This window comes from Nothoprocta perdicaria, unplaced genomic scaffold, assembly GCF_003342845.1.
Source record: "Nothoprocta perdicaria isolate Ctin4 unplaced genomic scaffold, notPer1 scaffold_172, whole genome shotgun sequence".
Classification (NCBI taxonomy): domain Eukaryota; kingdom Metazoa; phylum Chordata; class Aves; order Tinamiformes; family Tinamidae; genus Nothoprocta; species Nothoprocta perdicaria.
Window position 1 is genome coordinate 1,118,373 of NW_020454894.1, and position 26,440 is coordinate 1,144,812.

General features: G+C 43.7%; 1 protein-coding gene across 1 annotated transcript in view; it reads left to right on the forward strand.

Annotated features, from left to right (window-relative positions):
* The window catches only part of JAKMIP3 (Janus kinase and microtubule interacting protein 3), a 62,561-nt gene that overhangs the window by 11,213 nt on the left and 24,908 nt on the right, over positions 1-26,440 (forward strand). Inside the window, exons 2-3 of the mRNA XM_026036225.1 lie at positions 18,457-18,653; positions 23,731-24,228. Of these exons, the coding sequence (XP_025892010.1) occupies positions 18,519-18,653; positions 23,731-24,228 (633 nt within the window). The 5' untranslated portion in view covers positions 18,457-18,518. The remainder of the gene's footprint in view (positions 1-18,456; positions 18,654-23,730; positions 24,229-26,440) is intronic.

The window sequence follows — 26,440 nt, forward strand, 5'->3', positions numbered from 1 at the left end:
GGGGCGCAGGGTGCACAGCCCACACCGGGCTGCAGGGCAGAGCCCTGTCGGGCCCTCCCGCCGCCGGCCGCCTGGGCCAGTGCGTCTTGGTGCGGCAGCTTGTTCTTGTATTTAGCCCTGCTGTGTCACCAATGCTCACAAATCTAAGGATGCCTCCCTGTTCGGCAGCATAAGTGCTAGGCTAATACTAAGACGCTACCTCTTCCTTTACATGCAGTGTGGATTGAGGTTGGGATTTTTTTTTTTTCCTCATCCTGATTTACATGCAGACTTGCATTTGATTTTTCCAAAAGAAACTGTTTCTGCTTGTCATAAGGCAACCAGCTGGGGAGGGTTTAGTGAAAATATCTCAGGAGAGAAGCGCAGGGAAATGGATCCGAGAAGCAGATCCTCCCTGTAATATTGTAACAGTTTGGTAAGTTCCATCTGAAAAATAAAAAGCTGATGTCTGTGCTGAGTCATTGCCCTCCGGAGCCAGAGGTCTGCGAGCCGGGAGACGCAGGGTGCTCGGGTTGAAGTGAAGGTGAGGTGCGTTCGTTCACAGATATTCTGCAGGATATTGCTGGTGTAGAATGATTTTGAAATGTCATCAAAATATGTTGGGAGTGTATTTGGATCTCTGTAGCAGTGCGCTCACATTGCTGCGTTCCAGTGTTGGGGGCTGCGTGGCTGCTGCGGGAGATGCCTGGCGAGGCGGCACAGCAGCCCCATGTGCCCCGCAGGCGGGCCGGGTCCCGCGTGGCGGAGCAGGCTGGATGTCCGCGCTGAGGCAGCGCCGCTCCTGCGCGCTGCGCGACTGCTGCAGCCGGCTCTGCCATCTTCCTCACGTGCACGTGGGCAGCGCCCAGCACACGGGTCTCTAGCTGTAAGGAGCAGCAGCAGAGGCAGCTGCTTGTGAAGTTGCTTTGCTGAGAAAGCAGGAGGATCGGAAGAACAAAAAAGATTTCCTTCTGAGAGAACGGCAAAGTGCTTCTGTCTGTGTCCTCTTGCAGACGAGCTGAGCAGACTGAGATCAGCTCCGCGGTTTCCTCCACGAGTCAGAAATCCCTTGCCGTGAGAAGCTGATTCGCTGCTTTAGAGGCCCCCTTTAAAGTGCCCTGAATCCATTCTGTTTTCCTCACATTTATAAACCTGTCTGTACCAGGAGGGCTTCAATGCGGCCTTGTGTATTTCCAGGCTTTGGACTGAATTTTGTTCTCTGGAATTTTAACAGGTTTGTGCTTGTTTTTGTAGCATGGCTTGGTGGCTCAGGTACACACTGCAAGGTTTGTTTGCTTCCTGACGCTTTTTCATCTTAAGTCTGGGTATGAAATGCAGAGATGGGTTATGTCGGAAGGAGGGAGCTGCATTTGTTGCAGGAGCGCCAGTTAGGTTTGCAAACACTGGAGAAGTTGTGCATGGTGCTTACACAGAGCAGTCACCGATCAGCATTTAAACGTAGCATTTGACATTTGAAAGAACTGGAAGTGCTGATAAGATATATATATATACGTGTGTGTGTGATATGGCAATTACTTCTGAGTATATATACATTCAAATATGTGTATATAGAAATTTGTCACTTCATCTGTGAGTTACAGATTTCTTATTTTAGGAGTATTTCCAGAGCAAACATTAAGATTCTACAAGTAAATATTTTCCATATCCTTTTCTGCAGTCGCTGAGACATTTAGACCTTTACCAGTTCTCTCCACACAGTTTGCGGTCTTGTCTCCCCAGCCTCGCTTGTGTTCCCCGCAAGTCTGTGCCTGGCCCCAGAAACCTGTCCCGGGCAGATTCGCCTCTCCCTGGGCTCTCGCCTCCTGCTCCGGGTGATCAGTCCCGCTTCTCCCATCCAGCCAGCTCCTGTCCCCTCTGCTCTTCTGCACTGGGGTTGTCCTCCCCAGCCGCCCATTCTCCCGCGTTGCTGCGCCCTGGGCTCCCGGTCCGGACACCTCCCCAGGCAGTTCTGCTTGCCGGCATCTCTTCTCAGCCTGGCACATCAGGCTGTTTGTCCTGCTGTTTTTTTCCTGCTTCCTTTCCTTCCTCCCTCCTTAATTTTACATTTGGTACCAAAATCATATGGTTTCTTCTTTCAAGGTGTTTTGTGTCCAAAACATCTCATGAAATCTCACCTTGCCCTGCCTCCCGCAGCCCTTCCAAGGCGGGTCCAAACCGAGGCCGGGGGTTTGTGCGGCTCTGTGGAGCAGCTGTCGCCATCAGATGTAAGGTCGTTTTGTCCTGGCAGCTATGAGCGCTTCTGAAAGTTAACTAGAGGCAGAATTTGGGGCATATTTTGCCATTAAAAACAATTCTGTAGCCCCTCTCCCCTCACCCTCTCTTTCTTTTTTTTTTTTTTTTTTTTTCTGAAAACAGCTGATGAATTTGGACTCTTTTTTTCCCCAAAGCAGATGAGAAATAGTTTTGACTGCTGTGTGGAAGGCTAAAGCGTCCCAGGATGGAAGCAACCGAAACAGTCTCTAAGAATAAGTGTTAACCTCAGGACAGACCATACTCGGAGGAAGGCTACCGTTTGGATGCATGAACATGTTCTTTCATTCTATTCCATGCAATCGAGTTCTTAATACAATGTCATTTATTTTATTTTTTATGCTTGCTGAGGTCATGGTCCTTGGCCATTGAAGAAAAAAGGCTTTTTGTCACTGACTTGAACAGTACCAAACTGTCAGTGTTACTGCGGTAGGTTACAGCCGCAAGAAAAAAGAAAAGGTCTTGCAAGTAGGATTCATACTACCATGGCCATCCAGATTTTTTAGTTCTTGCCTTTCTTTTCTGTAGTTTGGGCACAGCAGCTCTGGAGTAAATTTCTGAGCCTGATTTTGTATCTCTAGTGGTCCTTGTGGTCAGTCTGTCAAAAAATGGGCTTAAAATATCTGAAAATTGTATTCCTGCTCATTGTCCCTTCCTTCGTGGCAGCTCATAGCTCAAAATGCAGATGTGCATCCAGCCTGCCTGGCCATCGGATCCAGCTTTGAAGATGTTAATGCAGGTTTTCCTAAATGTTATGCCAAATATGGACGCTTGTTTTAATTTAGGCTATATTTTCTGTGATCAACTCTGTGCTTTTTAAAGGCCACAACCCAACCCAATCTGATTTCAGCTGGGCTTCTGCTATGAAACAAATATTTTTTGTAATTTTTGTAATATTTTTTCTGCTGGGCAATCTAACTGAATATAAGTTTAAAAACAAATGTAAAGACATGTTAACTCTCTGACGACATTTGATGGAAGCTGGGAGTAAGATGAGGCATTGGCAGGAATGAGAACAATCTAATTGTCCTTTTCAGTGTGTTGTGGTCAGACTGTTAGACTCCAGAATCCTGTTTATGGGCTGGATCATGATGATTAGACTGAATATGACCTAGCACGTGGTCCACAGACTAGTGTTGAACTTGGATTAGAGGGGCCATTTATCCATCTACACATATCGGAGCTGGAATGTGTATCACAGAATCACAGAATATTACAGCTGAATGTACAGCTGAAGTGTTGCAAGTGCACACTGAATAGAACTGAGAGTGAACTGATAACTCCTGGTTGAAATAGCAGGTGAGTACGTGGGCAGATCACCTTGAGGAACTTGGCATTCAGAGGTATTTTCTGTCCAACTCTGGACGCGCTAGGGAGAACGCTTAGAAAGGCGGCTGTGCTGCGCGCGGGGCAGGCGCGGGAACGGCGCTGGGGCGGCAGCTCCTCTCCGTGTCAGCCCTGGCTCATGGCGGGAGAGCCGAGCGATGCAGAATTGCTGCGAGTGGTCTTAGTGTGCACTCAGAAATGGAAGATTCATCTTTCCGCGGGGAAAATCACTATCTCTGCTGGTGCCTGTTAATAACGCTGGGTAGCTTCTTATTCTGCCTTTATTATGAAAAAGCAAATTCTTTTCACCTTCATAATGTCAATCACTTTATAGCTGCCTCTAAGTGCCTCTGTCTTCAGAAATCAGTCTGTAAGTCTTTCATTGCCTGGTTGTATCAACTGTGTTGCCTGCAGCTGAACCCGGTGCTCCCGTGTACCTGCGCTTGCCCTTCTGCAGCATCACGATGCTTTTCAGCTTCCCTCCTGTCTCCTGCTACAAGCCAATATCTTATTTACCTCGTGGGCTGCATACACAACAGATGTTGCCAAAGATGACTTGATCTTAGCTTCATGATCCTCGTGTGAAGAATATGTCAAATTATACTTTTAATGTACATTATCTTGTACTTTCCCAATTTGAATTTCATGTTGCCTAGTTACCTCGTTTCCTAGTCTGATGTTTTTATTCCTTTTTTTCTCTTATTTTTCTTGTTTTATATTCCTCTCTCATCTTGATTGACCTAAATAATCCCATATTATCAGTAGATTTTGACATCCTACCCTTCCTTCTCTTTTACAGGTTGCCAGTAGAATATCAAACAGTGCCAGAGCTAGTTCTGATCCTTAGGGTTCACAGCCATCAATAGTTTATTCCTGCTTTGTTCCTAGCTCCCATCCGTGACTGGAATTTATCCTGCATGTTGTGTTACTAAATGTTCTCAAGCAGTTAATTACAAACCGTTATACAGAGTATGCTGTATACAGTGTGAAACAGATTTAGATTGGCGATCACATGTCCTTTACAGGCAGAGTTTCATTCAGATTGCATTTGTTAGCAAAAATTCAGCTCCTATCTCAGTTTGTGAAATCCTTTCTCCTGTGTCTGCAGTGGTCACAGGAGCATCTCCAGATGCACAGAGCATCCACTTGTGCACAGAGCTCTTCAGAGGTTATAGGCTTAACTGAATAAAAGCATTTATATATTGCTTTTTTTTACCAAAATGAATTGCTTCTGAAATAGAATAACCATAAATAGTGAAGTCATGTGTAGATGATATGTCATGCAAACGTAGATGCTGATGTGTGTACTGAAAGAGTGATGGGTCAGTGTAAGGAGAGGACGTTTCTCCTGCCCTTTCAGGGTTGTTCCTCTTGGAGCAGTAGTCTGAGGGCAACTGCGCTTGAAGGATTTCCAGCATAAAGTTCCTGAGTTTCTGTAGGGAATGCCAGCTGGCAGTTGGAATCAAATTTCCTCTCTGCTACACATTTCTGGGTCAAGAAGCGCTCCCCTCCTATGTTCTTCATGTATGGAGAAATGATCCTGGGGACAGATTCAGCTCCTTCTGTCCGTGCTAGAGCTGCATCTTAAGACGCCAGGAATCCCTCCCCCACCTCGGCATCTACGGCACTGCATTGACGGCAAGGTGCGTGTGAAAGTGTTGTTGCTGTAAACAGAAAATCCGCTTTGGTTTGGAGGGTAACAGGGCGCTCTGCATGGACTGAGACATTAATAAGAGTGAAATGTGGTTTGGATTCTGTGGCTGTTGCACACAGGAGCAGCAGTGGATCAGATGCGGCACCCAGCTGTCCGCAGGGGCTTTGCGGACCTGTCCCATTCCCTCCGAGCGGGGCCTTTGGCGGGACACAGCAGCAGGTACCAGCTCCAGCACCCGCAGTCCTTGGGCGGCACTTGCTGTAAGCGCACAGACACCCGGCCGTGGTCCCACAGGCATTCTGCCCCTGCTCTCCTAACGTGGACCCTGGCTGCTGTTGGGAGTGAAGGACTGCGATGAAACTCAGAAGAGGATGGAAACATCCTCTGAGCTAAAGGGTGGGCCAGTGCAACCCCTATGAGAAGTGATGTGCACTGGAAAGCATGTGCAGAAAGCCAAAACACTGGAAAACAGCGAGTTTAATCCCAGATTGCCTAGATACGCCAGCAAGCAAATGGTAAAAAATAATCTGTATCTGTTTCCAATTTGGAGAGTTTTGTGATATGCAGTTAATGTTTTTGCAGTTCTTTAATATATTTTTCACATTGAAAAGCAAAACTAGCCCTTCTAGGTTATTTTCACCTGAACAAATCTTTGAGAGGGATATGTCTACATATGACTAAATTCTCCTGATAAGCTGTCAACAACCACTGCTGCCCTAAAATGCCTGGTAGGAAATTAAAAGCAGGCATAGGAAAGGAGAGTGTTCATGAGAAACAAATGGAGCTGTGGAACTGAAGGTGTCTTTGGCAGATATTCTCAAATTTTCAAGTCTTTTTTTTTTCTCCAATGTTTGACTTCATAGTCCTGTGTTAAAGTGTTAGCTTTGTGAAAAGGCTGCTGCTTAGATCCTAGATCTAGAATACAGTAGATTTCCTTTCACAAACATAATGAGTTCTGAAAAGTAATACAGTTTCTCTTTTAATTATGTTTCCCATGAAACCATTACTGGCATGCAGATACCTTGTCTGAGGACTGTCTAATGCTAATTTTCCTTGAAAATATATTACAGTAATATATCTTTGAGTATTTGAGTAATGACATTTGATATAACTACTGCTTTAGCTTTTATGATAGAAAACATCATAAAATGTGTGAAGAACTGAACTGAGTAAGCAAGAAATTGTCTTTCTCTGCATTCCTAGAGACAGAAAGATGGGGCAAAAAAGGTATCTGGTTGGTAGCTGCTGGTAGGGAGAATAGGAATACAAAAATCAGACTTTTCCTGTTGCTTGTAATGGATTACTGCACAATCACCCTAAATATATTTGGGTGTTCTTGCATGAATAGCAAGGCAGACAATACTAAATATTTTGTTGGAAAGTCTTTAATATCTGATATTGATGTTGGGCCATGTACATAATATCTCTGCAAGTTTTTATGTAATTCAGATTTCCCTGTCACTGTTGATCCATTTCCTGGCCAAGAAAAGCAAGAAGACAATTTCCCTGTTAGCTAATGTCCACTTTGTGCTGAAGCAAAGCCAGATGTCTCTGGTTATTTCAGTTTTGTCAAGAGCATAATTTCACTGATAATGGAGTTGTTTCCTTGATGGAGAGCACTCGTTTGTCTCCTGGAGCTGTGCTGGACAGCAGATGCTGTGCAGAGATGTTGGGTAGTGGCCACGTGGTCTGGGAAAGCTGCCACCAGGTTGCCATCTGTCACCTCTCCCACACCCCTCCTCTGGAGACCAAGGAGACCGTAGACACTGGAAATACAGTTTGCTTTTTGGTGCTGTTGTCTCCATTTTCATTCTTTTGAGCTGGACTGCAAATCTGGAAAATACAACCAACTTCTGTGCCTCCCAGCATTGGGAGGGGAGCTGAGTGCCTGCAGCTGCTGGGGTAGGATGTGGTGGCCTGTTTGCTCGATTGACACCAGAGAACCAAGACCACAAAGGGTGTTTTGGATTTGTCCTCACTTGTGGATGCACTGTAAGGCTTTGATTTGTTGGTGATTGGGACTGGAGCGTCTATCTTATGAGGAAAGACTAAACGGGCTGGGCCTATTTAGCCTGGAGAAGACTGAGAGGAGATCTGATCAACACATATAAGTACCTGAATGTAGGGAGGAAGGGACCAACCTCTTCTCAGTGGTGGCAGTGACAGGACAAGGGGAAATGGGTCCAAGTTGAAACCCGGGCAGCTCCATCTCCACGTGAGGAAGAACTTGTTCACTATGAGGGTGCCCAGCCCTGGCCCAGGCTGCCCAGGGAGGCTGCGGAGGCTCCTGCTCTGCAGATCTCCCAACCCGCCTGGATGTGACCGGGTGCCCCGTGCTCTGGGTGTCCCTGCTGGAGCAGGGGCTGCACTGGATGATCCCTAAGTGTCCCCTCCAAGCTCAACCCTTCTGGGATTCTGTGATTTCATATTAAGCCACAGTTGTCTTGTTGTCCAGCTAGGGTCTTTCTCGTCATATGCAGGACCTGGTGACTTCCAGCTGTTGCCGCTTTGGCTGGTAGTTTCTAAATTCCAGTATCTGATGGATATTATGGAGCAGGTGTTGAAAGTAGCACTTTTAGAGGACATGGTCACTTCCACTTTAGCCTGCAGGGAGTTAGATGTAACAGATAGTTTTTGTTAAAAGTAACTTGATTAGTGGGTAGATGGAAAATGTGACTCAGTGCATTTGATGGTGGTGGGATTTAGCTGCACAAAGACAAGAAGTGTTTGTGTTATGCTCTATTAATCACATTACTATCCTAGACTTGGTTATACTTATTTACATCAACACATCTAAAGTTATATGAATGTTTTCTATTCCAAGTTTCATTTCTAAAGCTAAGAAATGGTTATTTATCTGCATTTTCAGTGTGAATAAATGTAAAATTTTATATGGACTGATGAGCTGTAGATCTAGGAATCTGAATGGGGAGACAGGAAGTAAACCAGGTTTAGTTTATTGAGTAAAATATTTTGGATTTTTTGGGGGGAAAAAAACAAACAAATCTGGTATTGCTTGCATGTATGTTTTGAAAACTTTGCATACATTACCCTGCAATTTCAAATTGCATTTGCAGGTGGATTCAGATGTTTCCATTGCCTCCAGCCTTGGCAGTGTCTCGGTGCCAGCCCCAGGCTCTGCTGGCAGCCAGCTGCTGTGCAACTGTAGTGCAGCAGCAACAGCCTCTACTGTGGGCAGATGTGCTGGCCACATCATAAACCCGTTATAACGTTATAAACCCGTTATAAATCCGGTGCTGAGCAACGTGTAGCCAGCTGATTTCTGCAGTGGGATCTGCTGACAACTGGCAAATAGACCTCGACACCAGCTTGGCAGTTTCTGGCTGACACTGGTCTATGTGTTATCCTGAACTGCTTTGTCCTTTTCATCCTCATAGCTGGCAAATGAAGATCAGGGGTTCTCCCAAGAACTGCTATTCAGCTTTACTGAGTCACACGAAACTCTTTACCAGAGCACTTACACACTTGTTAGTATTTGTTTTGCCTTTCTGTAGTGGTCCCTGAATGTCTGTCGTAGGTGGGGAGATGCCACATGAGCCTGAATAATATGTTATTATTGAGGAATTAATCCCCTATGTACCTTTGTCATGCTTGATCTGGTAGCAGAAGGTTGTATAATGGCATAATTTCTATCAGCTTTCCCCTCGTCTCCCCCCACACACATACACCCTTTGGGATGGTCCATCTTGGTTGTGAGATGCTCATTCCAATTACTGTTCTCTTTGTTGCTTATTACATTTAGTACAGTGTTATGAGGCTTGGGGTTTGTTATGCTCATTAGTAACTGAGATGATAGCATCTGGGTGGGATAGTGTTTGGAAACTTGGTGTCTTAGTTGTGTTAAGAAAGTTAAGGAGCTCTTCTGTTGGGAATAGGACCCTTCCCTTTGGGGAAATCTCCTTGCTTGCAATGTTACAGCTAAGTTAAAAGAACCATTACCCTTTTATTTCCTTTAAAAGCCTGAATTATTTTAGAATGAGGCTATTTTTGACATGCTGAAAGGAAGTCTCAAACCCACTTATTGTTCTATTGCATGAAACTACAGAGAGATGCCAGTGATTTGCATGCCAACAAATTGACTAGAAAGATTGATGCAGCATCTCAAATCAAATCAGCTTTTAAAAAATCAGATTATAGCTTAAAAATCCCTAGCCATGTACATCTGGTTATTGCACAAAGAGAAATCACCTTGACAAAGTCAGCTGCAGTGAAAAAAATAATGCAGCTGCGTATTGCGAGCGTAACAGCAGCATCGTTCTGTGCCTCGTGCACAAGAAGGCTTTGTCTCATTTTACACTGAGCGTTTCTTGTTCTGTAGCTTGTTCTTCCCTAAGTGCTTTGCACATTTTTCTTTCTAGACGTTGCTCTGTCTCTGCTTTTAGCTCTGTGACTGCAAGGTTCCCCAGTGTTTCTGCTTTGTTATCTGGGAGGGGATTTGTCTGTAGCATTTTTATCAAACATCTTTCTGGAGGTGGTTTTTAACCTATTTAAAACAGACCCTTTCCTTATAGTTGGAAGTGCGTACCTAATGGGCCTAACAAGACAGGGAGAAGTCCTGCTGTCTCATGGGCAGACTTAGAGGATGCCCTGGCTGTGTTTGCAGCGTTGCTTGCAGGCACACGGGTCTCACCAGCTTTTCTTGTCCCCAGGTAGGAGGGCAGAGACAGGCATTGCCATCTCGCGCCCACACGTGTCCGTGTGCGGGTCGGGAAGGTGGCAGGGCTGCTCCTGCCAAATCCGATGGGACCTCTGCACAGCGGCTCTTGTGCATCCCTGTGTTTCTAGCTCTGAGGATGAATAACAGCTTAATATTAAGACTATTGTATGGCAATATTAGTTGTTGTCCCCAATTTGTTTCATTACTCTTTCAAAAATGTTACTATAAATTTCATATATGCCAAAAAGACCAAATAGATGGACCTGAATCATACATTTTTAAGAAACACAACTTTATTTTCTAGTATTTATGCTGATGCACTTGTCTTTGCTGTTGTTCCCTTGGCCCCAGGAAGACCAAATGCAAACGAGAAGTGCTGAGTGCTCGTGGAGAGCAAAGCGCCCGTCAGCAGCATTAGTGACCTGCTCTTGCATCCTGGCCAGAGCAGCTCTGCTGTGTGAGGCCCGGGCTCCCTTTGACCTCCCTGTCAGCCTTGAAAAGCTCCCGGGTCCTTCTCCCCTACGGGCACCAGCACTCAGCAGTGCGGCCCCGCTTGTCACTGTGCCCCTGGGGACGGCTAGTTCTGGCTCGTGCTTTTACACTATCCGGATTTGGTCCATTTTGGAGGAGATAATCTTTGCTTTTAAATTGATGGTCTTGAAAGGCAACTTGGAGGCACTTATTTTTTGACTTCCTAATATATTAATGACCTGATCATTACAGCTGATGAGAAGTCTCCTCCCGACTTAAGTGGAAGTTGGCTCAAATGCCTAATACATAACTCAGTGAAATAAATGGGAAGAGCCTGATTTCAGTGGGCTGAGTTAGACTGCGGCCAAATAATGTGGTTCCCAGGGGCATTATTTTCTGGAGCTACTTCTGCCTTTTTCCCTTGCATAGATGCATTTTTCTCACTGCACATCAGAGTTCTTGTATGAAGTTAGATAACATATTCTTCCCTTTTAAACCCCTACTGTTTGCAAAATATTTCTGTATTTACTCTGGTTAACAGGTATTCTGTTCAGTACAGAACTTAATGTCTAATGGCAGAGCTGTGCATTTTGACTGTTTCTTCTTAAAATATATTAGCTGTGGAAAGAAGTTGTTTACGTAGCTGATTGTTGATGAACCATGAAATCAGTGAAAACTTGTGAAATAACTAGATGTGCAACATTTCCTTTTAAACAGCAATATGGTGTTTCTAGGGAAGGTGGTTAGTAAATGCCTTGTTCTGTTCCGTTTACATCCAGCACTTGATTATAGTGTATGTGTTGCAGTGAATTTTGGTCCATACATGCTCATCTTTAGGGGGATGCCAGAAACTGTGGAAAGGAATTTCTGTTCTAAGATACTCACTTGGAGGTGTTCAGGTTTCCAGTCAGTTTTTGTTCCCTTTTTATTTATTTACTTATTCTTTTTATAAAAAAAAAAAAAAAAAAAAAAAAGTCAGCTTAAGGATTTAATTCCATATATTTTCAATAGTTTAGTGTTTCTGTTTTGTAATAAAATCTAGTAGTACTGAGCTAAATACTTAAATTCTTATCTCGTCAGCAAGGTATACAATTAAGAGAGGGGTTTGTGCATTTCTTTTTCTTAATCTCCCTGTAGTAAATTTTGGCAATGACTTTTCTCTTGGAATGCACCTTTATAAGCAATGAGAATATTCCATCCTGGTGCGTTGATGCCAGTGTCCTTTCAGTATCTCATAGGGACCTTGTCTGGAGCAATGGAGGTGCGTGGAGGCACTGTGAGGGCAGCATCTTCTGCTCAAATTACTCTAAGGTTGCTGGGATGCTCAGGATGAATTTCTAGTGTTGCCATCAAATATCTTACAGGCTTCAGGTGTGATACTTGGTCCATCTAATGCCTAAGACTGTTTTCAGTGGAACTTGGTCCCTTCAGATTTTTTACCTAGCAAGTTTAGCTGCTCTAGGTGTGCTGGAGCTGGGGGAAGCAGCAGTTTGGAACAGGATTTGGGGTATGGGTTTACAAAGCCAGGTGTATGTAGAATTACATCAACCAGAAGCACTTCATGACTATAACTTCTGAAACAGCTTCTCAGTGGTTTATGAGCTGAATCTTAAGCCAAATAAAGTCCAAAACTGACCTGAGCAAACCAGCGGCACCGCGAGGGACTGCTCCTGAGTGGGTTTGGGCTCCCTGGGCGATAGTGGTGGCCACAGTCTGAAGGGCTGCCCTTTCCCCGCAGCCTGGGGCCACCTGGACCATCCGCTGCAATTCACTCCCAGTCATCCTGGGTCCTAAACTCCTTCTTTTCCCTTCAAAAAGTGCTATAATTCTTCATCTTATTCATTACACTTGGAAAAAGTCATGTGATTTTTATCTACATGTCATTCCTAACAATCTCTTGTCATAACTAAATTGTCATAAAAAGCAACAAGAAAAACACAGAAACAAGTGAAATGCTCCTCGGTACCATGCCTAGGAGCCTACCGCATACCAAATGTGTAATTCTATGAAAGAGTGTTAATGACTGGCTGTTGCTGAAGTTAGTGCTACTCAGACTTAAAATTGCCATTCTGATTTGTGAAAATGTTATCTTTTTAAAGTTAAAACCAACTGTGGTACCTTCTTGCTTCGTCTATTTAGTGTGCGTGTTGCTGTGGGACCTTACTGTGGTGCCTCTCGGCAGCTCTTTCTTTTACACTGCTGGCTCATCTCCCAGCTTATTTTGTGAGACTGTACGAATACATGAATCAAAGCCAATAATTAATTAGGACTGATCTCAGTGAATGTTGCAGAGCTCTGTGACATATTGTATTGCGAGCTTCCTTCAGGAAGGAGTACAAGACTGATTTAATTACCCACAGACCACATAAATTAAAACCTGGTTCTGGAAACGGTTCCCTTCTACATGCTCTGATGTTGTTATTTGGTACAAACCTGTGTACTTAGAGCGGCAGCTGATGGTGAAACAGCGCGCGCAGATGGTTCTGCTTTGGTTATACTCGTCATGGATTTGCCACCCTGCTTCCAGTCCTCGTGCCGAATATTCTTTTAGCTCTACCCAGTTCAAATATTAAGCAGCAAGTGCCAGCACCACTATTGGTGCCGGTGCTGATGGTGCTTCAGCTTTTCTTTGCTGACCTCAGTTTTCATCTTTAAGCTGGTTATCATTTTTGGTTTCATTTTCTCCACTGGGGTTCTTGCCAGAAGCTTGCCCAGGGTAAGGAGGAATTCCTTGTCTCTTCAGGCATTGCTGTGCAGAAGCTCTTTGTTTCCTGGCATTCACCGGAGCTCTCTGTCTTTCCCAGGAACCACCTTCCACTCGCAGACCATGTCCGAAGGCTCTCACTTGACCCGCTGAGATTTTGGCCCTCCTGCCCTGCCCAGGATCGCTCTTGTCCAGCAGATGTTTGTGTTGCAGGAGGGGTGTTAATGCCGAGCGCTGTCATCTTCAGTAGCTACTCTGGCCATTCCCCGCTCAAAGCACCACCACCGTGAACCTCCAGGTACTCCGTCAGCTTGGTCACATCCTTGCTTTCTTTTCAAGTCCATCTGTGGGCCAGGTCCTCAAGTGCAGTACACACTGCCTGGGGAATGTGTGAAATGGTTTAAACGCAGCCACTCGCAGGCTGCTTGTTCCACCCCTTCACACACAGGCCCAGAAGGAGCCAGGGCTGCCCTGTCCTTTCCAAAGCGGCTCCATGAGGCAGCTCAGGCCGCCTCCGTGCTCAGCGTGCGCTAGCAGGCCGCCGCGCTAGCGCGAGGGCCGCGGCGGCACCCGCTCCCCGCGAGCTGCCTCTCCTGCTCGCGCGCAGCAGACTCCGTCACCGCGGCCGCTCCCAAAGGCCGGCAGCGGCTTGGTGCTGAGCCCGGACACGGCGGGAGCTCTGAGGGCTGCTGGTGGTGCTGCCGCCGAGGGCAGGCTGGCTGGGCGAAAGCGTGCCGCCGCGGCCTGAAACCGAGCGCAGTCTTAGCAACCGAAAAGCTTCTTTCACTTAGCGTGTGTAGTGCTGAAAGAAGAAGATTAAGATTCTTTGTTCCTCAAAGAATAAACTTGTTCTGAATGAAAAAGCAGCTCTTCACTCAAGGTTGATGGGCATTTAGTAACTTACACCTGCTTTCATTTGGGAGATTAATTGACTTTCTACCCAAATTATTGTCCATTGCTATTTAATGGGAAAGTATAACATCAGTTTGAAACTAAACATCCATTTACTAAGAAATCAAGGAAGATTTTCCAAATTAAAATACCTTTTTTTTTTTTCACTTGGAAAGCTACAGTCAGTCTAAAAAAAAAATCTACCTTGCATCAATGTCCTTCCATGCTGTCTAGTTCCTCAATATCCAGTGTACTGAGGATGAGTCATTCTGGAAGTAAGTCTTATTTATGAAATCTAACCCCCAGTGCTTTTGTTGCTACAGTAGAGTCTGTTATTTACAAGCTCATTTGTAAATTAAATAAAATCAAGAACTGAAATTCTTTTATAACAGTGTTTCTAGTTAAATGCTGCCTCTCACCCTCTCAAATCCAGCTGTGTTGTGTGTTCGTGTGGAGGAGGGATGGAACATTAAATAGTTAGTTATTTATGGATGTTAATAACATACTTAATGTTTTCATAAAGAGGTTGTGGATCATATGATGCCATCTGTGTTACTGTTGATTGCAGTTAATTATACAGGCATGGATTCCATGGGAAAATGGAAGCATTAGTTTGTTTGTGTTCAAGATAATGGAATGATACAATATTAAACAGAATGAATTAAGTCTGAAATGCATTTGTCTCTAATAATTTTGCATAAATCAGCAGAATTACTCTGAGTTGCACCAGTTTAAATCAGAACTTGGGTGAAGGCATTGTTGTAATATTGTTGTAATAACACCACTGTAGTTTTGTTCCTTGAGTACTGCTGACTATCCAAGGGAAAAAGAAAAATTAGCTTTCTACATAATAGCCACTGTTTCTAATTTGCCTAATTTCTTCACTACTTTTAGCAATTTACACATAAGAGGTGTATAAGTGAGAGTGGCATATTTACATAACATTATGATTTAGAAAAATCACATTCTACATGATGAGGTGTGGTAGTAATTGTGTCTTTCAGTGCTTAAATACTATCAATCTCTTCTGTAATCACTATAAGGTATTAACTTTGTAGTACATACACACATTTGAGACAAAGCTGTTTTATCTTTAAAAAGCATGTTTTTATGTAAAAATTCAGAGAGAAAAATCAGTAGATGACTTTTATGTCATACAGCTATATATGTCTTATGTATGTCATACAGCTTTTATATGTCAAACAGCTATCCACACCTACACACAATAACTCTGCACATAGAAATACATATAAGCTGCATATGTGTAGCTTTCAGAATGATACTTTTGAATTTTTATACACGGTCCAGTCCTCAGTGAGTTAAATGAACTCCAGCTGAGGGATTTATCTTTGAGGAAAAATTCAGGTCAGTCAGGATTTGACATGGGTCTGTTAAAGCTGCTGTTGGAATTGATCTAATCCTAAGCAAAACTTTGGCTAGACTTCCATCTGTCCAAACTGATTGCTAGTTGTTTTTGTAAGGAAAATCAGAATAGCATTTCATAAAATACGTTTCAGAACTTGTTTCACACTTGGAAAAATTCATTGTTTTATCCCTTGTGGAAAATTAGACTGTGTGTGTGATAGCCAGTTGTTGACACATGATCAAATTTCCTATAGGATATGGAAATGCAGATTCAACTCTCCAGTTTACATGATAAGAAGCAGTAATATTAACTGAACTCTTCCATGTTGTAAGTTATGAAAATAAGTTATTCTGAATGGAGCTTTCCAATGATTGTTGATGCAGAGGGACAAATTTAGGACCTCAATTTAGAGGTTAGTGCCTTCAACTTCTCTTTTACATTCAAGTGGATCTCTGATATTCTAATTCATGAAGGCTTTAGGTAGCATATTGCAGTGTGTGATAGTATTTTCACAGTTAATATTTAATTCTTTACAGAGAGTGAAAGTCTTCAAGACAAGCCATTGTATTTCCCAGTAAGTAGGGCATTTGTTTGAGAGTAGGGACTTGAATGAGACTTGCTCCTTGCTGAATGACATCTTATGTGACTGAGCATTACTTGCTCTCTGATGTCTTCCGCTAGCTCTCATTTGATGTTTGGTTCCAAACCTGAAACTTTCTCAGCAGAAGCATAGTCAAAAAAATGCACTCCTTTAAAGTTTGATTTGACTTACCTGCATTTTCCTTTTAATCATTATATAAAGAACATAAAAACAGAATACATCTAGCAAATGCGCAGTGTAACTGTGTACATGACAATATGTGTATCTGCAATCATTTCTTGATCCCATAAGTTCCAGGCTGGCTACCTGCCTAATGGTTATTTCTATGAGATTAACATCAGATTTTCTTCTCCTGTTGCAGCCTATGAAATATAATGCTACTTGCAACTAATATTTCTACAGGAAAAAAAATGTCATTTCCATCTGGAAAACCATTTATGTCGAATTTATCAAAAAGGTTGGAGCTTTAAGTGTTTATGAAAATAAGGAAAAATTCAAATTAACATTTGTGAAACATTCTGAATTTGTACAGTCCCAGAAATGAGAGCCTAGATTCCTGAACTTTGGGGCTGGAGGAATATTAACATCAACATTCAGCTAGCATATGGAATGCTCTGTACCAGGAAGGCCAAGTAGAACTAAAGATTTCCATGGGCACAGCAAAGTAGGATTGCACAGGATAATTAGGGCTCTGTGGGCACTACAAAATAATCTAAAGTTTCTTGCCAGGATGGGTAGATGCTATTAGAATCGAGGATTCAAGAAGAAGGGAATAGGTACCACTTCCTTTCAAAACGGACAGCTGTTCAGTGCTTTGCTGGCTTCCTTGATCCTAATGGAACTCCAGAAAGTCCCGCCAATGCCAGGATAACTGCTCGTGGCTGCCCCTCAAAGCGTGGGGCCTCCCTGCGTGCCCTGGGCAGTGCGGGGGAGCAGGGGGAGCCCCGCGGTGCCTCTCGGGGCTGCCCGTGCTGAGGGCAGCCGAGCCTAGGCGGGTATTGGGACCGGCCTGGTCCGGGGACACAAGCTGGGCTGGGTTTGCCTTCGGTCCAGGCACCTCTGGTGTCTTGGGCCGTGAGCAGCGAGGGTTTGTCTGTGTGCGGGCTGCATCCTTTTATGGCAGAGTTCACAATCCAAGGAATATCTTGCAGCTTTAGCCATGGCAGCTTCGTGAGATCAAAATCTTTATCATACATTATAAATTGTCAATATTTGTAAGTATAGTGTTTGCTTAAGGTATCTGTTTTGCTTAAAGTGTTGGTATTCTAGGCAGAGATTTAAGTGCAGTGAACCACTGATTTCAGAACTTGCAGTCTAGAAAACACATTTTCCAATTAGGCCTGGCTTTGGAATTGCGAGTGAGGAGGCAGAAAGAACGATGAGGCCTACTAAAGACAGCTGATGATGCATTATTAATGCTGTTTTCAATATCAAACATGCCAGGAATCATGTGCATAATGTATTCTCCCAGTCTCAAAAATATGAAGACTTTATTATTGTACTTGGACTGAAGGTTTGATTATTCTAATAGGATGATGTGTGAGGCTTGTGGATGCCCTTCCTACATAACACACGGCAAAAAGGGTGGTAAAAATGACAGTGGTTAGCCGCCCGTTTCACCTGGCACGGCCTCCGTGCCCGTCGAGGACCCGCTCCGTCGAGGACCCTTGGTTCCCTGGATTGCTTGGATCACATTTTTGTGCGTTTAGGGGAGCCCCTGAAGCTAAAGGACAAAACCCAGGGCATTATGCATTATGCAGTCTTTGCTCCTGCAGGTATGCAGCATAATCATATTATAACTTGGAATCTGACTCAGTTTACTTTAGATGTGAATATTTTCACGTTCGTTGTTAACTGCATCCCCGGGCTCTGCTGGAGGCAGCTTCATCCTGGCCCTGTTAGAGTGAACGGCCTCCAGCCAGAGCCGACTGCTGAGCTGGCTGCTGAAATCTGCAGGGATCTGAAGCCAGCATGATAGAACAGGAATGATTTACGAGCCTTCTGTAAGAAATCAAGGTTTCAAAATACTGGGAGGTTGACTGCTAAGTTTGGTTTTCTTTTTTTTCTTTCCATACTTGCCCCTGCTGCTCAGCCTTCCCCTGAAAACATGATTTTCCCACCTTTTGCCACAGTGTGGGGCAAATGCCTAGAAACAAAACGGAGCCATTGTATTTTAACACCAGCAAAGTTTCAGCAGCTCTCTGTGTAACCCACACTTGTGGAGGTGTAAGATCTTCTAATAGTTAATGTATGCAAAGAAAAAAAATGCAAAGACTTTTATTAAATGCTAGTGGCATTGGACAGGAGAATGATGAATGTACCGAAGCATCCATGGGAGAGCAGTGGGAGATCCGTGGGAGAGCAGTGCGGTACTGCTCCCGTGGGAGCTGTCTGGAGTGCACCACCTCAATTCTGCTAAAGCTTGAAACCAGTCTCGTGTGGGACCTTGTGGAAACCAATCTTGTGTGCTCGCCTGGGCACTTTCACAGCACTTACGTGATTTCCCTCTTTCTAGGCAGGTAAGAAAATGTAGTGGGCCAGAAGGCGGGACGAGAAGCCCCCGTGCGCCGCTTCACGATGTCCAAGAAGGGCGCCAGCGCCCGAGCGAAGGGAGAGAAGCCCGATGCCTTAGCTGCCCTGCAAGCCGCCAACGAAGAGCTCCGTGCGAAGCTCACGGACATTCAGATAGAGCTCCAGCAGGAAAAGAGTAAGGTGTGCGTCCTTTTCCTCTTCCTCCATTAGCTAAAGTTAAGATCCTCTGTTGTTGCTGGTTTCTAACCACTAGTCACCTTCCCCAAATGGTGGCCGAGTCGGAACAACTTCTGATACTTCAGTTTTAGTCGAGTAGACAGGCAGAACTGCTGGCAAAGTAGCCATGGACGGGGTGAATTTGCTAGTGTATGCACAGCATATATATATATAGTGTATGCCCAGTGTATGCACAGCTTGCTGTTGTGTTGCTCTAAGTATGTTTGTGAGCACTGTTTAAAACAGCTGCAAGTTTAGCACCAATAAACTGATTAGAAATGGTAAACATTTTGTACAATGCTTTGCTGACTTGCGAAGGAATTTGAAAATAAATTTTCAGAGGGCATATACCCTAGTAACTGAAGATAACATTATATATGGAGCAAAACATAACTCCTTTATTTCTTCTCTTAAATTTTTTCTTATATTTAAAAATGGATATGGGGCAAAGGATTCCTCATGTGTTACAGTTCCGTTGCTTCGGAGGTACAGCTTTGGATGGGAAAACTAGATAGTTGGAATTGGGAAAGTTCTTTGGCAGGCAGTGACTCAGCTGTGCACAGAATACTTGTTCTTGTGAGTCAGGAAGAAATTAACTTGAGAATCGACATACCTAAATGCCAGAAAAAGATCTGTAAAAACAAACATCTGTCCAAAACAGATGGCGTAATCAGAGCAGTAGGCTGAAAACTGCCCATATCTTCTATTTCTCTCACTAGGACTTGTTCCACTCTACCTCTTTTTTTTTCACTGAAACATTTGTAGCCTGTAAATCTCATTTTCAAAGAAACTTCGAAAGGTATATATTCTTTATTTATTTTCTTTAAATAGGACCGTGTTTTAGAAGCACATTGTGCTGCGAACTTGTCAGGATCTTTTTATTATTTTTGTAAACTACTGCTTAGAGAATTGTCTGCAGTGTCAGATTTTTTTTCTTTCCATTCGCAGTGTTTGGGTCTGTAATCTTTGTTCTCATTTGTGAGACAGCCTCAGGCTTTTTTAGTAAGGAAACCTTATTATGTCAACTGAAGAAACAAGATGCATCTTTACTAACAAGGATCGAGTTGAGCCTCTTTTCCCAATGAACACTTCTGTCATTATTTATGATATAGCAGAACGTCCGTTATTAATTTCAGTTGGTAGAGATGTGCGCAGGCTGCTCCAACAAACACTACGGAGCAGAACAGGCCGGGCGAAGGAGCGGCACTGGCTGCCCTCTGCCCAGCACAGGCACGCGCTGCTTCGGCCTCCCTTTCCCCTTAGCACAGACAGTCGCTGCTTCTCCTGACACCCATTTTCCCAAGGTGATGGGAGAGCGGACATGTGGGTATGTAAATCCTCTGTACAGGGTCGTCTTTATGCATGGGACACTATGATTTCCATGAAGCAGCATTGCAGCCTTTGCCCCCATAATAATCTCAGTGCTCTTGGACAAGCTCAGTGGACCTACTGCAAGACTGCAATGTGTGCCGAGACCTCCTGAAAAACGTGGGAAATGAGCCTGCAGGGCCTTCTGCAGTAATGTATTCTCTTGTATTTTTTCATGATTTCATTTACAGCTATTTAAACAGAGTATCTCATCCATCTGTATGGGGCAGAACTGAGGAACTCGATTAGTAGCAGTCGGTAGAACAACTTGCAGTACGTTAACGAGTCATCACCGAGAATTAAACCGTTCGTCCAAAGCCTGCTCAGGTGCTCTTGAGAGATTTCAGTGAAGTTTGGATCCTGTCCTAACCCTCTGTTTAGTTAAGAATTCTCTTGTCTGTCAGGAGCTTTGCTTATCATTGCAGCTTTCATACTCACAAATGGGTATTCTCACAAAGTGAGTATGACTTTGTGTGCAAAGGGGTATTTGAGTTTTAGCACTTGATGTCAGGGAGACCTGAATAGCACAGCGGGCCCAGGTTAGTCACTGGATAGCCAGCATATATTGCACAAACCTGCTTAAATGTGTAGCAAATCACTATGTGTGATTAGTTGCTAGCTTAAAAAAATAGCAGCTCTGTGTTTTTTACTTATTTCAGAGTAAAATACAAAGCAGAAGCTGTTAGGAATAAAGATAGATTTTATCATATATCTTTATCATTTTTTAAGTCACTGCAAAGCAATTTTTTACCTATAAGCAGAATGGCATTCTCCACATGAAACGAATGTTTAATATTTTGTTGATATCACTATGAATTTGAACTTTGACATGACACATATTTGCTATGCAAGTCATTGAACTTACCACTGCCCATGAAAATAAAAGCATTTGCATTTTGAAAGTGAAAAGGTTGATGAAATATAAGCTGTGAAATATAGTGAGAATCTGCTAAAAAATCTGGAAGGGCATTTGCTTTAATTTTACAGAAGATTTGCTCAGCTGAAATTGAGAAAAATGAGAAAAATGCTATTAATATGGGAGAGATATCATATACAAGAACAATTTTTTTTTCTGATGCTATCTTGGGATTCAAAATGTACTTGAAGAAAATGAACCTTTGAGAAGGGGCCATTATGTGTCGGCTGTTATCTAGATAGTGTTTTATTTGCACATTTGTTTAACTCGCACTGATGCACCCCTAATGTTAGGGCTATGGGGCTGCAAGAAAACCGTCACAGTTTTGAAATGACTTGCTAGGAAATGCTTACTCAGTGTATATTAAGTGAATAAAAAAGAATTAATCATGTGTTTCAGTCGTCCTACAGAAGCCCTGCCTGGAACCCCTCGGTAGGCAGGAGAGGCAGCGGCAGCAGCGTGCTAGGTGCCCAGGGAGCAGTCCAGCCCTGGCCCCACACACGTTCGTCAGGGAATAACTTAGCAGGTTAATTGGCCGCAGTTGCGTGTGCTTCAGTGTGCTGCAGCTGCTCCCCAAAACACACAGTTTGGGATCTGAGCTCATTTATTTGAAGCCGGTTTCATTTTGTGTGAGGTCCTCTTTCCACTCCTTTCCTGGAAAGTAATATCCTTCCGTTATCTGCCAGCAAAAGAAAGATCATTAGACTGGCTGCACAGCCTCTAGACTCCAAAGACTTACATTCATATTTGTATTTATTTTGCACATGGATATTCAATATTTGCAATCAAATAGCTCCGTTCTCCTCCAACCTTTTACCAGAGCAATACCAAGCAACTGGTCTTAATTTAGGTTTTGTCCCTGTTAAATGTGCTATAAATTCTTCATTATTTCATAAGCCTTTTCCTAGAGCATTCACAGTAATGATTAATGATAGCATTGAGGAAAAAAAATAGTAGTACAACTTAAGGAAACAAATAAGCAGGTTGTTCATATGGTATGATTTCTTAACTTGTTTCACCAATATTTAGCTTATTTAATGCTCTTCTGCCTTACTCTTTCATCTCAGTATCAACTTAGTGTCCTAAAAAATGTGTTTGTCTAGAGAAGAGCAATAGTTCTTAGGCTTATTTATTTGCCATTCTTAAAGAACAAGTTCTTTAACTTTAGTTCTTTAATTTAATTTTAGAGCCCTCACATTTAACTTTTATATTTAGTGAAAAGAGCCAGTTTATTATTTAATGGATCAGAGCAAATTCATGCAATATATATTTTATTGTTCAATATACAGAATAAATAGTAATTCAGCATTCATTTGGAAATATTGGATGAGGAGCCAATATGGCTTAACCCAGGCTGCAGCTGATTTTATCATGTGACAATTTTTGTAGAAAATATTTCTCATTCTTGCTCTATTTTCATATGCACCCTGTTCTTGTAATTTTGGAGTGATAGTGACTGACTAGAAGGATGAACCTAACAAAAGAAGAAATATTTCATTAACTGTATCTATATGAAAAAATAATGTAGTTGTTAGGATTGTGACTAAACAAAAAATCAAAATGTGAAAGTAGGCACCTAAAAATGCTATTTTTCCCCCAAGAAATTCTCAAATCATCTAGATTTTTAACTGCACATTAAGCCTGACCACGTCAGTCTAATGAGGTTTCATGAAAATGTAATGTGTCTAACCACAGAGCAGACTGGTTCTTTTTAACTCTTGTTGACCTGGGACTGAACTTGGGTTTCACAACATGAAGATGTTGTTCGAGATGAGTATCATGAGCAATCTGGGTTACCAGGGTTTTGGGATGCAAATCCACATTGGAAATACACTTTCTAGTACCTGCCATCCTGCAGCAATCACTTAAAGAAATGAAATGGACCTTGTATTCCGTGAGCACACATGGCTCATTTGTACCCCAGAAAACCATTGACAACTGCCTGCCAGCTTGGCGTGCTCTTTTGAAAAATGGTACCTGTTGGAAATGTGCAAATTTAAATCTCCTTAGTAGAGATATATATTCACTGCAACAATGAGCAAAATTAAAGAAAATAAGCTTAAATTAGTGCCTAATTAAAGTTTAACAATTTATAGCCATATCCACTCGGGGTACTGGTTGCATTACAAGGGTTTTAGTGATTGTCACAGTTGGTTTTGATTAAATGGAGCTGCACTGGCTCCATTGATTGCAAGGTGAGAACTGGCTGTGTTTCCAGGTCAGCTTTGAGAAAGGATGGGCTTCACTAGTGCTGGGACTAGAGTATTTATGGTATATACAGAATCATCTCTTGCAACTCCAGGTCCAGATGGTCTGAAATGTTGCCATATAGGGTTGGGCAAGGTATATTTTCATCCCATGAAGTGCAACTAAATAGAACAGATTTCTCTTTCATAATCCTCTTGCCCCAAAGGTAGAGGGAATGGTGAAGTTAAACAAAGGATGGGTTTTTGACCTCAAAGCAGTTGTGAGGCAGAGATCATTGACCTTATTCTTATTTGGAACCTCTTAAGAAGAAGAAAGGGATCTTTGCTGTATACCAGAATGTTTGATCATAAAGCTTTAGCAAAAGGCCAAATGTGGAGTTATAGCCCTGGTAATCCTAATTCACAAGCCTGGCCTGTCAGTCTATGGCACAGACATACAATGTCAAATGCTAATATTATGAAGTGGTTCACTCCATTGTTTTTAGGTAATTTAATTAGTGTTAAGCATTTTGTTGGTAAATACACTCTACTTTTTTGGCTTTCCTTTTAGGTCAGCAAGTTGGAAAGAGAGAAGAACCAGGAAGTTAAGCAGATCAAAGAGCACGAGCAGCACAAGAGCACAGTAGTGGTAACAGAGCTCAAAGTCAAACTCCATGAAGAAAAAATGAAGGAGCTCCAGGCTGTTCGAGAAGCCCTTCTGAGGCAGCATGAAGCTGAGCTACTTAGAGTAATAAAAATTAAAGATAACGAAATCCAGAGACTGCAGTCCCTCCTGAATGCGGTACGAGATGGGGCTCCGGACAAAGTTAAAACAGTGCTTCTCACAGAGGCAAAAGAGGAGGCCAAGAAAGGATTTGAAGTTGAGAAAATAAAAATGCAGCAAGAAATTTCAGAGCTTAAGGGGGCTAAGAAACAAGTGGAAGAAGCTTTAACTATGGTAATCCAAGCTGACAAAATTAAAGCAGCCGAGATAAGGAGTGTATATCACCTGCATCAAGAGGAAATCAGCAGAATTAAGAGAGAATGTGAAAGAGAAATTCGTAGACTGGTATGTGTTGCTATCTGCATCTTTTTCCTAATGCTTATCTTACTACAGGAGATAACCATAAGCCTAATGGTGGACCTGGATATATGCATGAGGAATGAGTTTGGGCAGCCATATTTTGGGGGATTGCTTTAAATTAGTTTGCCTTTTATTGCTTGTGGTAAAGTTTGAGGGTATTTTTTGGGAACCAGTGGAATACTCTATATAGCGGGGTTTTTTTTCTTTCTCCCCTGTCAGTGCTTGTTTAGATTGTTCATCTTTCAAATATCAGGAATAGACTTTCTGTTACTAGCTAGATTTGGGGAATTCTACAAAATATTTGTGCTTCCTGGCCCTGAGATTCACTTTCATGTTCTGTGGGATATATTTTAATAAGCTGCTTCATGCCAGTAGCATCTGAGTTTCTTGAAGACCTGCATGGGAGGCATTAGTGAAATTTTAATACCATCTAAGTTCATGCTTGTTTTCAAATTTTGGCAGAGATAAAACTGTCTTCAGGGTCTACAGAATGGACAGTAAATTAAAGGAAAAAAATGTGAAAACTTCTTGTATTGAATACAAATTGCGGATCCAAGTGTTCTTAAATGCACAGGTTTTGTTAAATGCCGTCAACTGTGTGCAAGTCGCCCTAGCCAGGGCATTCCTAGGGAAGTGGCAACCTGGGAAGGAGCTGGGAGGAATGGTGGCGCGGGAGGGCGGTGAGCCCTGCCCAAAGGGCGAGTGCCGAGGGGGAGCCCGGCCGTGCAGCTCGGCAGGCCGTCACCTGCTGGCTTATAGAGCCAGCTTTCATCTCCTGCCATTTCCCCATCTTTGCCTTTCTGTTTGAATGCAGAGCCTTTTGAGGGCACAGCTGATATGCCGGGCAGGATCCATTAACTGTTGCTGTAGTTATCAAGAATGTGGACACCAATACAGTAGCATCTGTATTCCTGGGGTGCACATTTTGGGTCTTGCATCAGTTTCTCTCTGACGTTGCCGTTGTTTGGGCTTGCCCCGCTCTCTCCTGTTGTTCAGTGCCTGTACAAAGGCATCCGTGCCGCTCGCAGGTCGTCGTCGCTTGGCTGCCGTGCCAGGGGGTGCGGCGAGCTCCGCGCCGGCTCCTCGCCGAGCCCGGGGCAGTGCCCGCCCGAGGCTGCAGCACGAGCGCTGCCGTGGTGCCCGCGCTGCCTGCCCTCCCCTTAGCCGGCCGCTCGCGAGCCCTACCTTAGCCAGTGTTTCTGCTCTCACATGTTATTTTATGTTTATCAAGACGATATTAAAATAACTTACAGCCCACTATCTGTCAATGCTATTAAAATATGCCGCAGTGTAAGTACTTCTCTTACATTACTAGATGCTTTGATTTAATAACACCAGAATGAAAGGATGGCTAATGTACATCCTAAATAAACTTACTGCATTACGTGAAAAGCCCAGGCTAATGGTCCCTAATACAGCACCTATAAAATAAGTATCTTTGCAGCTGTAAAGATTAGAGTGGTTTGATGTTATATTTCTAAACTGCCTTTGAAAATCAAACCTTAGTTTTTAATTCTTCCTTGAAAGAATCATATTATATAACTACAGTAATGAAATGACACGAATCCATCATCTTACCAGGTCCTGAGTGCTTCCTGGGGTGCTCTCAGCACTCAGCCCCACTGAGCTGCCTGTCTGGGTTTGGTGGCTGCCGGGGTTGCAGGGCCGACCCCGGGGCCACAGCACAGGATAAAAGCTGAGCTCTGCATGCAGACAGCCCCTGAAAATCAGCGTGTCCCGCCTCTGAGACAGGGTCTTGCACAAGGCACGTTCGATGGCTCTCAGCAGAGGAAGGTGCAGTGGCCACGGCGCGAGCCATGACCTCCCGGATGGATGTGCCTCGGCAGCGTGTGCCCCAGACCAGGGCAGTGTGACCTGCAGCTCGCTGGGTTGTGCTGTGTGGTGTGCTGCAGGGAGAGGGCCCGTTTACCTGCTGCTGCTGCCGCCTGTGCCACCAGCCCCTGCGGGCCCTGCTGGGATCTGTGTGATGCAGCACAAGGGGATCCACATTTTGGACACCAACCTCCTCCATCTGCCCCCAGACTGTGTAAGGGGCGGCCAGCTGGTTAGGGAGCCGAGGCGGTGGGGAGGTGGCTCTGCCCTGGCGTGGCGGGGAGTGGCGAGGAGGTGGCTGTGCCCTGGCGTGACGAGGAGGTGGCTCTGCCCTGGCGTGGCGGGGAGGTGGCTGTGCCCTGGC